General features: G+C 39.9%; 1 protein-coding gene across 3 annotated transcripts in view; it reads left to right on the top strand.

Annotated features, from left to right (window-relative positions):
* The first annotated feature begins 809 nt into the window (after positions 1-809).
* HEPHL1 (hephaestin like 1) overlaps positions 810-16289 on the top strand; it is a 59171-nt gene continuing 43691 nt past the window's right edge. Inside the window, exons 1-6 of one of the 3 annotated variants that reach the window (XM_088832159.1) lie at positions 810-1018; positions 1633-1812; positions 8727-8981; positions 11848-12016; positions 14862-15001; positions 15143-15274. In XM_088832159.1, the coding sequence (XP_088688285.1) occupies positions 853-1018; positions 1633-1812; positions 8727-8981; positions 11848-12016; positions 14862-15001; positions 15143-15274 (1042 nt within the window). In that variant the 5' untranslated portion in view covers positions 810-852. Of the gene's footprint in view, positions 1019-1632; positions 1813-8726; positions 8982-11847; positions 12017-13705; positions 14586-14861; positions 15002-15142; positions 15275-16289 lie in introns of those variants that run through there. The other 2 variants (XM_088832158.1, XM_088832160.1) reach the window with 2 other exon arrangements.

Consider the following 16289-nt stretch of genomic DNA (forward strand, 5'->3'; position numbering starts at 1 on the left):
CCCCACAGTCAAGTCAAAGGGTTTCATATAGTCCATGAAACAGAAGTAGATGTTTTTTTTGGAATTCCCTTGCTTTCTCTATGATTTAATTTATGTTGGCAATTTGACCTCTGGTTTCTCCGCCTTTTCTAAGCCCAGCTTGTACATCTGGAAGCTCTCAGTTCACATACTGCTGAAGCCTAGCTTGAAGGATTTTGAGCATCATCTTACTCGCATGTGAAATGAGCCCAGTTGTCTGTTACTTAGAATATTCTTTGGCATTGCTCTCCTTTGGGATTAGAATGAAAACCAGTCTTTGCCAGTCTTGTGGCCACTGCTGAGTTTTCAAATTTGCTGGCATATTGAGTGTAGCACTTTAATTAACAGCATCATCTTTTAGGATTTTAAATAGCTCAGTTAAAATTCCATAACCTCCACTAGCTTTGTTTGCAGTAATGCTTCCTGAGGCCCACTTGACTTCATATTCCAAGATGTCTGGCTCTAGGTGACCACACCATTGTGGTTATCTAAGTCGTTAAGATCTTTTTGGTATAGTTCTTCTGTGTATTCTTGTATACCTTTTCTTAATCATTTATGAAGTATCTGACTCTGTGCAGGACAATATACAGTGCCTCACATAGTTCTTACATCTCTGTGGGGTAGATGTAAACATTCCAGCTTTATTGGTAGAAACCCAAGGCAGTGAAAATTTAAGTAACAAGTCTCCAATCCCATTTTAGCTGATATATGTTTGATTTCAAAGCTCTAGCTCTTTCCACTATAATGTGTGATCTCTGTGTTTTAACTGTTTCATTTTTCTTGAAAGGAGCCCTGTATCCAGATGGAACGTCTGGAAGGAACAAGGATGATGACATGGTTCCTCCTGGCAAAAACTATACCTACGTCTGGCCAGTGAGAGAAGAATATGCTCCTGCCCCAGCAGATGCAAACTGCCTGACTTGGGTGTACCATTCACATATTGATGCCCCTAAGGACATCTGTTCTGGGCTAATTGGCCCACTGCTGGTGTGCAAAGAAGGTAAGATGTGTCTTCTCCCCCTCTGTGCCTAGAAACCTCTTCCCAAGTGTGCTGAAGAGTGTATATAGTCTGCAGGTCTTGCCTTGCCCACCCCCCTTGCGTCACACAGAGTGTGTCTCTTCTTTCAAACTTTCTGTAAGATTAAAGAAATTCTCCTAACACAGAAGATCCATAGCAGGGACAATAACTCAGACTTCTGCCTAAAAACATCATAGCATTCTGAAACCTATATGCAAAAACACCACACATAGGAAAATGTAAAATGTACTCAAATAACCAGGGGTGCTTTGCTTTATTATTTCACCCACATAATCACCTTGCTACTTTGTACCCTATTAATTGATTTGATGTATCTATGTTTTATCAATAAAGTATATTTCCTTTAAGGATAGTCAGGTTTCCAAGCCTGTGGTTGTGAGGATTTCTGTTTCATGAATTTTCTATGGTTCTGTCATTTCCATCAAAGCCCTTCACTGCTTTTATGTTGTGGGTTACTCTTGTACATATAAGTCTTTAAAAATCTTCAAATTCATCTGATACTATTGACAGGAAGAAAAGCTCATCTTGGTTTAGTCCACTTTGAATTTTTCTTACTCTTTTAATGTTCCTGATAGGTATCCTTCACAGCTATTCAGGAACAAGGACTGATGTAGATCGGGAGTTTGTTATAATGTTCACTCTTGTGGATGAGAATCAAAGCTGGTACCTCGATGAAAATATCAGACAATTCTGCGCTGATCCTGATTCAGTTGACAAAGAAGATGCTGTTTTCCAGAGAAGTAACAAAATGCACGGTGAGTGTCTCCCATGTTATTGAGTACAAACCAACTGCCTTTTGTGTGTCTGGAACACCGGATACAAAACACACAGAAATAGCAAACCGAGCTTTCCAAGATTTATAACTTAGTGATAAGAATGATAAGAAAGTGATGAAACATAATATTGAATTGTTTGCCTTGGAAATGGAGATCATTCTGTCGTTTTTGAGATTGCTTCCAAGTACTGCATTTCGGACTCTTTTGTTGACCATGATGGCTACTCCATTTCTTCTAAGGTATTCCTGCCCACAGTAGTAGATATGATGGTCATCTGAATTAAAGAGTCCAAAATGCAGTACTTGGATGCAATCTCAAAAATGACAGAATGATCTCTGTTCATTTCCAAGGCAAACCATTCAGTATTACAGTAATCCGAGCCTATGCCCCAACCAGTAATGCTGAAGAAGCCGAAGTTGAACGGTTCTCTGAAGACCTACAAGACCTTTTAGAATGAACACCCAAAAAGATGTCCTTTTCATTATAGGGGACTGGAATGCAAAAGTAGGAAGTCAAGAAACACCTGGAGTAACAGGCAAATTTGGCCTTGGAGCATGGAATGAAGCAGGGCAAAGGCTAATAGAGTTTTGCCAAGAGAATGCACTGGTCATAGCAAACACCTTCTTTCAACAACACAAGACTCTACACATGGACATCACCAGATGGTCAACACCGAAATCAGATTGATTATATTCTTTGCAGCCAAAGATTGAGAAGCTGTATACAGTTAGCAGAAACAAGACCAGGAGCTGACTCAGGTGGCTCAGGAGGTGGTTCAGATCATGAACTCCTTATTGCCAAATTCAGACTTAAATTGAAGAAAGTAGGGAAAACCACTAGATATGACCTAAATCAAATCCCTTACGGTTATACAGTGGAAGTGAGAAATAGATTTAAGAGACTAGATCTGATAGAGTGCCTGATGAACTATGGATGGAGGTTCATGACATTGTACAGGAGACAGGGATCAAGACCATCCCCATGGAAAAGAAATGCAAAAAAGCAAAATGGCTGTCTGAGGAGGCCTTACAAAAAGCTGTGAAAAGAAGAGAAGCAAAAAGCAAAGGAGAAAAGGAAAGATATAAGCATCTGAATGCAGAGTTCCAAAGAATAGCAAGGAGAGACAAGAAAGCTTTCCTCAGCGATCAATGCAAAGAAATAGAGGAAAACAACAGAATAGGACAGACAAGAGATCTCTTCAAGAAAATTAGAGATACCAAGGGAACATTTCATGCAAATATGGGCTCGATAAAGGACAGAAACGGTATGGACCTAACAGAAGCAGAAGATATTAAGAAGAGGTGGCAAGAATACACAGATGAACTGTACAGAAAAGATCTTCATGACCCAGATAATCACAGTGGTGTGATCACTCACCTAGAGCCAGACATCTTGGAATGTGAAGTCAAGTGGGCCTTAGAAAGCATCACTATGAACAAAGCTAGTGGAGGTGATGGAATTCCAGTTGAGTTATTTCAAATCTTGAAAGATGATGCAGTGAAAGTGTTGCACTCAATATGCCACCAAATTTGGAAAACTCAGCAGTGGTTACAGGACTGGAAAAAGTCAGTTTTTATTCCAATCCCAAAGAAAGGCAATGCCAAAGAATGCTCAGACTACTGCACAATTGCACTCATTTCATACGCGAGTAAAGTCAAGCTCAAAATTCTCCAAGCCAGGCTTCAGCAATACGTGAACTGTGAACTTCCAGATGTTCAAGCTGGTTTTAGAAAAGGCAGAGGAACCAGAGATCAAATTGCCAATATCCACTGGATCATGGAAAAAGCAAGAGAGTTCCAGAAAACCATCTATTTCTGCTTCATTGACTATGCCAAAGCCTTTGACTGTGTGGATCACAATAAACTGTGGAACATTCTGAAAGACATGGGAATACCAGACCACCTGACCTACCTCTTGAGAAACCTGTATGCAGGTCAGGAAACAACAGTTAGAACTGGACATGGAACAACAGACTGGTTCCAAATAGGAAAAGGAGTACGTCAAGGTTGTATATTGTCACCCTGCTTATTTAACTTATATGCAGAGTACATCATGAGGAACGCTGGGCTGGAAGAAGCACAAGCTGGAATCAAGATTGCTGGGAGAAATATCAATAACCTCAGGTATGCAGATGACACCACCCTTATGGCACAAAGCGAAGAGGAACTAAAAAGCCTCTTAATGAAAGTGAAAGAGGAGAGTGAAAAGGTTGGCTTGAAGCTCAACATTCAGAAAACAAAGATCATGGCATCTGGTCCCATCACTTCATGGGGAATAGATGGGGTAACAGTGGAAACAGTGTCAGACTTTATTTTTTTGGGCTCCAAAATCACTGCGGATGCTGATTGCAGTCATGAAATTAAAAGACGCTTACTCCTTGGAAGGAAAGTTATGACCAACCTTGATAGTATATTAAAAAGCAGAGACATTACTTTGCCAACCAAGGTCCGTCTAGTCAAGGCTATGGTTTTTCCCATGGTCATGTATGGATGTAAGAGTTGGACTGTGAAGAAAGCTGATCACTGAAGAATTGATGCTTTTGAACTGTGGTGCTGGAGAAGACTCTTAAGAGTCCCTTGGACTGCAGGAGATCCAACCAGTCCATTCTAAAGGAGATCAATCCTGGGTGTTCATTGGAAGGACTGATGTTAAAGCTGAAACTCCAATACTTTGGCCACCTCATGCAATGAGCTGACTCACTGGAAAAGAGTCTGATTCTGGGAAGGATTGGGGGTGAGAGGAGAAGGGGACGACAGAGAATGAGATGGCTGGATGGCATCACCGACTTGATGGACATGAGTTTGAGTGAACTCCGGGAGTTGGTGATGGACAGGGAGGCCTGGTGTGCTGTGATTCAGGGGGTCACAAAGAGTCGGACACGACTGAGCGACTGAAGTGAACTGAACTGAAAAGAAAGAGAAAGAACTCAAATAAATAAAATCAGAAATGAAAGATGAGAAACACAAAGGATCATAAGAGATTATTATGAACAAATATATGCCAACATGTTGGATAACCTATTGGAAATGCATAAGTTCCTAGAAACATACAGCCTACCAAGACTAAATCATGATGGAATAGACTCTGAACAGACTGATTAATAGCAAGTAGTAATCGGTAAGCAGAAAACTTCCAACTAACAAAAGTCCAGGAACAGATGACTTCTTTGGTTAATTCCATCAAACATTCAAAGAAGAATTAATACCAATTCTTAAAATCTTCCAAAAAACAGAAGAGGGAGAAACTTTTCCAAACATGTTTTATGAAGCCAGCATTGTGTTGATACCAAAACCAGACAAGGATGCCACACAAAAAAAGAAAAAATACAGGCTAATATTCCTGGTGAACACAGATGTAAAAATCCTCGACAAAATATCAGCAAGCCAGATTCAGCAATACATTAAAAGTTTCACAACCATGATTAAGTGGGATATATTCCAAGTATGAAAGGATGGTTCAGCTTCCACAAATCCATTAAAGTTGTGTGCCACAATAATAAAATTAAGCATAAAAATATATGATTATCACAATAGACATAGAAAAAGCATCTGACAAAATTCAACATCCATTTAGGATAAAAACCCTTAACAAAGTATAAATGGAACACACCTCAACATAATAAAGACCATATATGACAAACCCACAGCTAAGGTTATACTCAGCGGCAAAAGCTGAAAGCTAATCCTCTAAGATCAGGAACAAGAGAAGGATGCACACTGTTGCCACTTTTATTCAACATGGTATTGGAAGTCCTAGCCAGAGCAATTAGGCAAGGAAAAGAAATAAAAATCTTCCAAATCTGAAACAAAGAAGTAACTGCTTCTATTTGCAGGTGACATGAGATTACATATAGAAAAGCTAAATACTCCAGTAAATTTGAGCGATATACAGTCAACACACAAAAACCTGTTGCATTTCTGTACATTAATAATGAATTATCTGAAAGAAAAGTCAAGAAAGCAATCTCATTTACAATTTCATCAAAAGGAATAAAATATCTAGGAATAAATTTAACCAAAGAGGTGAAAACCCCATATATTGAAAATTATGATATTAATAAAAAAATTTAAGAAGACAAAAATAAATGGAAAGATATTTTGTACCCATGGGATTAGATGAATTAATATTGTTAAAATATTCAAGGCAATCTATAGACACAGTGCAATCCCTATTTCAATCTCAATGGTATACCATTTTTACAGAAATAGAAAAAACAATCTCAAATTTGTATGGAATCACAAAAGAACCTGAATAGCTAAAGCAATCTTGAAAAAGAACAAAGCTAGAGGCATCGTGTTCCTTGATTTTATTACAAAACTATACGAATTCAGGCTTCCCTGGTGGCTCAGACGGTAAAGCATCTGCCTGCAGTGCGGGAGACCCGGGTTCGATCCCTGGGTTGGGAAGATCCCCTGGAGGAGGAAATGGCAACCCACTCCAGTACTCTTGCCTGGAAAATTCCATGGACTGAGGAGCCTGGGAGGCTACAGTCCATGGGGTTGCAAAGAGTCGGACACGACTGAGCGACTTCACTTCATACTAATTCAAGCAGGACCATACTGGCATGAAAACAGACACAGAGATCAATGAACAGAATAGACAGCCATGAAATAAGCCCGTGCAGGAATATATAGGAGGGAAAGACAGTCTCTTCAATAAACGGTGCTGGGAAAATTGAACAGCCATATGCAAAAGAGTGAAACTGGACCACTGTCTTACATATATGCAAAAATTAACTCAAACTGGATTAAAGACTTGAACGTAAGATCTGAAAGTATAGAACGCCTATAAGAAAACATAGGTGGTGAGCTCCTTGACATAGGTCTTGGTAGTGATTTTTTTAATCTGACACCAAAACAAAAGCAATAAAAACAAAAATAAACAAGTCGAACTATATCAAACTAAAAACTTCTGCACAGCAAAGGAAACCATCAATGAGGAAAAACCAACCAACTGAATGGGAGGAAATATTTGCAAATCATACATCTGATAAGGAAATAATATCCAAAATATATAAAGAACTCACACAATTCAATAGTAAAAAGCCAAACAATCCTATTTAAACAATGAACAGAATATCTGAATATATATTTTTCTTAATAAGAAATACAGATGGACAATAGGTACGTGAAAAGATGCTCAACATCATTACTCATCAGGGAAATGCAAACCAAAACCACAATGAAATATCTCATACCTGTTAGAATGGCTATTATCAAGAAATAACAAATGTAAATTAGTGTAACCACTATGAAAATCAGTATAGAGTTACCTGATAAGTAGATAAAAATAGACCTAACATATGATCCAGCAATTGTACTCATGAGTATTTATCTGAAGAAAAGGAAAACACTGATTCAAAAGGACATACACACCCCTCCATGTTCACTGCAGCATTTTTTTACAATAGCCAATATATGGAAATAGCCTGTGTCCACTGATGGATAAAGGAATATTAAGTGGAATATTCAGCCATAAAAAAAGAATGATCTCTCCATTTGCAACAGCGTGATAGACTTCTAGGGCATTATGCTAAGTGAAATAACTCAGACACAGAAGTCAAATTCTGTATTATCTTGTTTATATGTGGAATCTAACAAACAAGCAAACTCCTCAAAACCAAGCTCATAGATTCAGAGATCAAATTGGTGGTTACAACAGGCAGGGGATGGGGATGGGAGAAATGGCAAAAAAAAAAAAAAAAAGTAACATGCCTCATTCCTTTAAGTTGGCTTAAAACTCAACATTCAGAAAACTAAGATCAAGGCATCTGGTCCCATCACTTCAGGGCAAATGGATAGGGAAACAATGACAAACTTTATTTTCTTGGGCTCCAAAAATCACTGCAGATGGTGACAGCAGCCATGAAATTAAAAGACGCTTGCTCCTTGGAAGAAAAGTTATGACCAACCTAGACAGCATATTAAAAAGCAGAGACATTAATTTGCCAACAAAGTTCCATTAGTCAAAGCTATAGCTTTTCCAGTAGTCACGTATGGATATGAGAGTTAGACCATAAAGAAAGCTGACCACCAAAGAATTGATGCTTTTGAACTGTGGTGTTGGAGAAGACTCTTGAGAGTCCCTTGGACAGCGAGGAGATCCAACCAATCCATCCTAAAGGAAATCAGTCCTGAATGTTTATTGGAAGGACTGACGCTGAAGCTGAAACTCCAATACTCTGGCCACCTGATGCAAAGAACAGACTCACTGGAAAAGCCCCTGATGCTGGGAAAGATTGAGGGTGGGAGGAGAAGGGGACGACAGAGGATGAGATGGTTAATGGCATCACCGACTGGACGGACATGAGTTTGAGCAAGCTCCGGGAGTTGGTGTTGGACAGGGAAGCCTGGCGAGCTGCAGTCCGTGGGTTCACAAAGAATCGGGCACAACTGAGTGACTGAACTGCACTGCCTCATTCCTCCCTTCTAATCATTTCTTTTCCTTCTTGCTGCATGCTTTTGTCACTTAAGTAGCTACCGTATGTCAGCTTTCCCAACGTGAGGTAAGACAGGGTTTCTAGTTACACAGAACAGATCTGGTGGGGAAGGTACATACACAAATAGAGATGAAAGTAGGAGGTAGCCAAGCCCTGGAATTATAAACAGCGCTTTGGTTTACTCCTGATCTCACTGTGTTCCCAGAGCAGCTCAAGGCTGTGTGCCTACTGCTGATCAGTTTTATTGAGTGCTTTTCTCTTGAAAAGACTAATGCTTTTCATTCCTTTGGGGATTGCATTTTATCAAAGAAGCCACATTTTTTTCTGCACAAAAATATTACAACCCAGTGATCTGTGCTAGTTTTTCAGCTGTGCTAGAGTATGTATTACCTTTGTTTCTGGTTCTGCTGGGCTCTGCAGGGGAGTGTCTTTCACCGGTGTTTCTGTTTTTCAGCGCTCAATGGATACCTCTTTGGAAACTTCCCTGAACCTGATATGTGCGTTGGTGAATCAGTGTCCTGGCACCTATTTGGGATGGGGAATGAGATAGACATCCATTCCATCTATTTTTATGGTAACACCTTCATCAGCAGAGGGCATCGGACTGATGTCGTCAACCTGTTCCCAGCCACCTTCCTGACAATAGAAATGATAGTTGAGAATCCTGGAAAGTGGATGATAACCTGCCAAGTCAGTGATCACCTCCAAGGTAAAAAGGATGGAGGCCAGTGTGGAAATGCTTACAGTTGGTACAGTTAAACCACACAGTCAATGGTGTTCATTCAGTGCATGCTATTGGATGGATTCTTGTCTGTGTTATATTTATTCCAATTAAATATTAAACATAGGAAAATGTATAATGCCTATTTGGCATCTTATTGACATATATTTATTAATTAATTACCTCCTTATGAACCAGGTAAGAGGTGATTGAAAAAATTGATAAGATCTTCCTGGAACCTGGAATCTAGTAGTTAAATATAGTTACACATTTACAAAAGAATAAAATGTGAGGCAGAATGATAAATGCTCTTTGAGCTTTGTCACTTAACTGGAACAGTCAGAGAGACTACCTAAGGAGGGGGTCCCTAATCTGAGCCTATAAATATGGGTAGGAATTTGATAGATGAGGAATAAGAAAAAGGCTTTCCGAGTAGGGGAAGCAGCATGAACTGGGAAAAACACATGGGCAGTTCTAAATAGAATAAAATTTACAATCAGAAATGGGAATTTCTAGATAATCTGGACCAACCAGAAAGGGATTTCTAGATAATCTGGGCTACTCCCCTATCCAATTCTTGAATTCCCTTTTGGACATCTCTTAAAAAAATTTTTTTTAAATTTTATATTGGAGTATAGTTGATTTATGTATGATGTGTTAGTTTCAGGTGTACAGAAAAATGAGTTATACATAGTCAAACATCTATTCTTTTTCAGATTCTTTTCCCATATTACAGAGTACTGAGTATAGTTACTTGTGCTCTACAGTTGGTCCTTGTTGACGATCTGTTTTATATAAAGTGGTGTGTATAGCCCTAGCCTAGTAATTGTAGCAGCCCATTTCATCTCTGGGCTGCTCTGTGAGAGTTCTTCTTAATATTGAGAAGCAATCCAATGACAGGTGCAAAATCCTTTGAAAGGTGAATGATAAGCATTTGTTGACTTAAATACCTGTTGAATGATTCAGTCCAGGTTCCTTGGGACCACATGGAATAAGTCTACTTAGCTGGACCTTAGGCTCATGTCAGAGGAGTGACGAAGCAGAAGTTTTAGAGAGGCAGTTTGGGCCTCAGGGGAGCAGTTTTGAATGGCAAGGCTAAGGAACGTCTGGAAGGTAATGCATGCATGCATGCTGAGTCCCTTCAGTTCTGTCGACTCTTGGCGACCCTACAGACTGCAGTCCATCAGGTGCCTCTGTCTGTGGGATTCTCCAGGCAAGAATACTGGAGTGGGTTGCCACGCCCTCCTCCAGGGGATCTTCCCAACCCAGGGACTGAACTCACGTATATTACTTCTCCTGCATTGGCAGGTGGGTTCTTGACCATTAGCACTACCTGGGAAGCCCCTGGAAGGTAATAGTGAGCCTTTTTAGTTCATTAGACACAAGTGATTTAGGAAGATTTAGGAAGCTAAATATGTCTTCGTGCAGAGAAGATTCAATGAAGAGATTCTGGCTACTGGATGCCAGTTAAGAAATATTGGCAACATTACAGTTATGACATATTAAAGGTTTGGCCTAGGAAGAGAAAAAGAAAAATGTTATCAGTCGGATAAACATGGAGTAAATAATGTATGATTCAATTTGGATCATAACTACACACAGTCACTACAAGGACAGCTATGCAGCACTTCAGGGCTGCTTTCATAACACATTTTTATTCCCCTCAAACTTAAAGCAAACTTCAAACTTGTCCACTAGGTTATTCCAGTTAAATTCAATTCGGCAAATGTTGAGTTGCTCAGTTAATACGTATCAGACACTCTCCTGAGAAGACAAAGGTGAACATGACAGCTACCATTCTCCACCCCAACTCCAGACTTTATTGAGGTATAATTGACAGATAGGAATTGTATATGAATTCCTTGATATTTTGATATAAGGTGTAAACTCTTTAAACTACACACAAGCTAATTAATATATCAACCACCTCACATAGTCAAACTTTGTGATGTTGGTGATGGTGAGAGCACTTGAGATCTCAAAGAATACAAAGTTTCAGTTATGCAAGACAAATGGGTCCTTGAGATCTAATGGTGACTACTATCAACAATACTGTGTTGTATACTTGAAATTCCCTAAAAGGGTAGATTGTAGGTGTTCTCCACAGAAGATCCTTAAATTTGAAAAGAAATTAGTTTTTTTTTTCTTTTTTAAAAAAATTTATTTATTTTAATTGGAGGCTAATTACTTTACATTATTGTATTGGTTTTGCCATACATTGACATGAATCAAGGCATTAGCAGCCATTTGAAATTAGTTAGATTCTTAAATTTGGCCAGTAGTTGTAGACATAAGCTGGAATACAGTACTGAAATACAACATTGACTAAATTGTCCATACCCTCGGAAAAAATGTTTAGAATTGGAAGATATATATAATTCAATTTTAAAATTAGCAATCACCTCTAGAGATAATGGTGTGACATTTTGATGAATATCTTCCCTATTTTCTAGACCTTTATATATAAATACATAGTCTTTCCAAACTTTACAGTTTGATAACTGAACAACAGTATCACTTGATTACTATTAACGTTGAACTTTTTTGTTTGTTTGTTCTTGGGCCAATAGTATTTCTTTTGTGAATAACCTATCAATGTTTTGCTCATTTTCTGTTGAAATATTTACTTTTTTCTTTCTTATTTATCAAAGATATTTACGTATTAATCTTTTGCCATATGTGTTAAAACACTCCTCTACCCACTGTTTATTTTTACTTTTAACTTTGTTTATGGTTCTACTTTCTGTACAAAAGTTTGAAATGTCCATGAAGTCAAGTGAATCAGTCTATTCTTCCTCTATGACTGCTTTTGGAGCATTTGTACATTGGCTCTTGGTTTTCCTCTGTTTTATAGCTGGCATGCTGGGGCAATACAATGTCGGTAACTGCAAAAGTGGTATTTCTCACCCCAAGATGAAGGGTCAACAGAGACACTACTTTATAGCAGCTGAAAAAATTCTTTGGGATTATGGTCCTCAAGGCTATGACAAATTCAGTGGTCTTCCCCTAAACGCCTCTGGCAGGTAAGCTCTCTTTGCTGATGTTTCTAAGCCTCTCATAAGAGAGGCATCTGTTAGGCTTTTTGCTGTGATCTCATTTGTGTTCCAGGCACTGTTCTCACGAGTACATACTGCATAAATGGCATAATAGCATCATTTAAGGAGCTCTGAGTCCCATAATGTATATGCTGCTGAGAATTGTATATATAATTGTATATACTGCAGATAACTGCAGAGTATCTCAGAGCTATGGTTTTTCCAATAGTCATGTATGGATGTGAGAGTTGGACTACAAAGAAAGCTGACCACTGAAGAACTGATGCTTTTGAACTGTGGTGTTGGAGAAGACTCTCAAGAGTCCCTTGTACAGCAAGGAGATCTAACCAGTCTATCCTAAATATTCACTGGAAGGACTGATGCTGAAGCTGAAACTCCAATACTTTGGCCACCTGACGTGAAGAAGTGACTCACTAGAAAAGACCCTGATGCTGGGAAAGATTGAAGGTGGGAGGAGAAGGGGACAACAGAGGATAAGATGGTTGGATGGTATCACTGACTCGATGAACATGAGTTTGAGTAAGCTCCGGGAGTTGGTGATGGACAGGGAAGCCTGGTGTGCTGCTGTCCATGGGGTCACAAAGAGTTGGATACAACTGAGCGACTGAACCGAACTGAACTATTGCTTTAAGATTTGCGGGCAAAATCAAAGCACTGGATTCATGTATTCATCCATCAAACACTTCAGAAGCATCTACGATGTGCAAGCTGCAGCATAAAGTGCCATGAGAGTTACTAAGCTGACAGAGAACAGACTAAGGTCTTCCACGTATTAAGCAGACAATTTTGAAGGGGGAATAAGTCAGGACTCTATTTCAGGGAGATGAAACAGCCAAGGAAGGTTACCTTTTTTGGTTCAAGGACAGCCTGATATAAGTGAAGCCCCTTCTGCCCAGACTTCATATTCCTCCCTGTCCAGTACAATGCCACTTTGCCCCTTCAAAATCTAACTCTACTGTAACTTCTTAAGTAAAGTCTCACTGACACCTGAATAATTTTCTCTGGGCTTCCATAGCATGTAATATTTTTCAAATTGAATCTAACAATTTATTAAGTGGATGAAGACCCCTGTGACGTTTATTGTAGGATCATATGCAAATATGTCTGGGAAAGCATTACAAAAAATACAGTATGATAACAAGTATTGCTCTTACCCTATAATCCTTTTCATATTTGAGGGAATGTTTAAAAAATTGTCTTTATGATCAATAAGATTCCTTTTGCTTCTTTCATTATAAATTTCATTCATTCTTCCACCAAAGTGATAACATTTAACCTTGCCTAAAGAATTTGTGTGGACCACCTATGAAAAACTCTTTGATATCAACATTCCCTATTGACTAGCATTTTCCCATAAACAGAATAGTGAAAATTAACATTGAGAATTATGTCTTAGAAGCCTTCCAAAATTAGAAAGCACCTTATAAAATATCAAGCTATATTCAATGGATATTTAGTGTAATATGTGAAAACACTATGTACTAAGTGACATGAGAGATGCAGGAAGGTCTAAGATAATGTCCCCGATCTCAGGTACAGAAAGAAGCTGAATATACAGGAGAAGAGAAGTGACTTTGCAAGTTACAAATAAGATTAAGATGAGCTGTCCAGACAGTGAGTTCTCTGGGCATGTAGAGAGAGTGAAGGCAGCCAGAAATACGTCACAAAAGAAGGGAAACTAAGGTAGAGTCTTTTGAATGATAGAATTTATGCAAGTGAATTTGAAAGAGAGGGAAATTTTAGATGCAGGGGTTACTGCAAAGCATCTGCCATAAAGCAGAGTGACGAGAGCAGAGTGAATGACAGGTGAGGGGTTTGCGTGGGGCATGAGCACTTCCACAGAGCAGTGGAGAGAGGGCCGGAGCAAACCGGATGTCCTCTGCAGAGGTCCTCCAGTCTGTCTGAGCTTTACTTGATTGGCAATGGGAGCAACTGGAGAATTTGGAGCAGATAAGATGACAATGAAAATGACTATTTTAAAGGTTTTGGAGTATCAGTGCGTATGCTGAGAAAAAAACTCAAGGGAGCCAATGTGAGATAGAGGATGCTGCACAGATAGATAGGAGGCTGATACTATGGTCTAAACACAAGGCGAGGAGCACACGCATGCAGTGTGGTTGTGGGAAGAAAGGAAAGGAAAAGATGAAATAAAGGTGAAGGAAAGGAAGGTTACACAGTCAGGATGAACAAGATAAGAGGAAGAGGCAGAAGAAGAAGACACAGCCGGCATGTCTGCAAGAGCGGTGGTACCAGTGACAGAAGCAGAGGAGGGATAGTACTCGTTGGAAGTTATGTTATTGTAATTCACAAGTTTGAAATTTGGTATTTCGTGTATATAGTTTATATGGTAACTCCACTGATTAACCTACTCGGTTCACTAGATACTCCATTCCTTAATCATGCCAGATATCAGAGCTTACTATTTGCAGAGACTATTCATAGTGACATCAGCAAGAGAGAGAGGGATGCTCATTCTGCAAAGAAAACAGTTAGCTCTTTGTTACTTTGTAGGACGCCATCTGGGACTCCAATATTGGTAAGTAAGGAGTTTACCTGTGCCTCCTTCGGTTGCTGGACCTCTGGGGAAGAAAGTACAATGGCTAAGAGAGAAATGAGCTTGAGCACCAAAGAGCTTCTGAAGACTTTTAAGGCTGGTTGACTATTTCTGGGAACTTGGCTGAAGACTGTGCTATCTTTTCTGGGGAGATGGGTGGATGAATGGGCTCAGACAATACAATAAAGCTCCTTAATTAAGGCATTTAATTATGGATGTGCAGAGGTGTATTCCCAGTCAACTCCCTTCTCTTTCCAGTGACTCTGAGCTCTACTTCACACAAGGCGACAACAGAATAGGAGGGAAATACTGGAAGGCTCGGTACACAGAGTATGTTGATGCAACTTTTACTCGAAGAAAGAGATTCTCTGAGGCAGAAGCCCACCTTGGAATTCTGGGTACAGTGAAATATCTGTCACATTTGGAACGAGGGAGATGTTTCAGTGGGACGTGTAATCTAATAGGGAGTGACTCTTCTGCTCCCATTCACTTCTCTGTCTCTTTTCATCTCTTCTCCCTCCTCTTTCAACATTTCTCAGGTCCCGTCATCAAGGCAGAGGTGGGTGACACTCTATTAGTGACATTTGCCAACAAAGCTGACAAGGTCTACAGTATTTTGCCCCATGGTGTGATCTATGACAAAGCTTCTGATGCAGCCCCAAACGTAGATGGTAAGTCCTAGTGTGTGCCTTGGGAGGATCCTGGGCCCTTTACTTGGTAGCCCTGTGAGCTTGAGCAGCTTTTTCAACTTTCTGAACCTTACTGTTCTCCTCTCTCAAGTACAGAGAATGATGCTCACCTCACAGGGCTTTGGGAAGGGATAGATGGGCTTCCTTGGTGGCTCAGACAGTAAAGAATCTGCCTGCCATGCAGGAGACCTGGGTTCAATCCCAGGATCAGGAAAATCCCCTGGGGAAGAGAATGGCTATCCATTCCAGTATTCTTTCGTGGAGAATTCCATAGATAGAGGAGCCTGGGGGACGCTGCATACAGTCCATGGGGTCGCAAAGAGTCGGACACAACTGAGCGACTATCACTTCACTTCAGACAGAATTCAGGACAGGGTCTGGCGCACAGTAGATACTTAGGAAATGTTAATGCCATTCCTTTACTCTCAGTCACATAATAAATCTCAAAGTGGGTTACTTTCACTGCCTCACTCCTCTAAGATGGAGAGTTTTCTGCTGCAGTTGCATGGGATTCTCTGGGTAAGGCTAAGGGGAAAATCTGATTTCTGACATTTTGTTGAAATGAAACTCTTACACATGGGCTTTGCTTGTCTCTATGGGCAGATATTTATTTAAAACTTTTGTGGGCTTAACATCATAAATGTATCCCCCAATCACAGAGTATGTAGCACAGGCTGTCTACATGTAAGAAGAACAGCTTCTACCCAGTGGCTGCAGGAACTACACTTCCATTCATAATACTGTTCTTGGGAAATCCTGGCTGTGTGGGAAGCCTTTCTCATCGCTATAGCAGACACCATGACTCCTGAGATACTTCTTTATTCCCAAGTATGAGGCTGGTCCCAGTCCAGAGCAGGCTTTGCGGTGCTGGGGAGGGAACAGAGAAGGAAAGGATGGAGGCAATATTCCCCAGTTCGCTAGTCTTCCCCACCCTGTACCCCCTGCCTGCTGCAGCAACGTCTCCTGTGTCCGCATTCTCTTCCTTGGTCAAAATGCT

This window comes from Moschus berezovskii, chromosome 25 (assembly GCF_049115385.1).
Source record: "Moschus berezovskii isolate FMDL1 chromosome 25, NW_MosBer_1.0, whole genome shotgun sequence".
NCBI classification, from domain to species: domain Eukaryota; kingdom Metazoa; phylum Chordata; class Mammalia; order Artiodactyla; family Moschidae; genus Moschus; species Moschus berezovskii.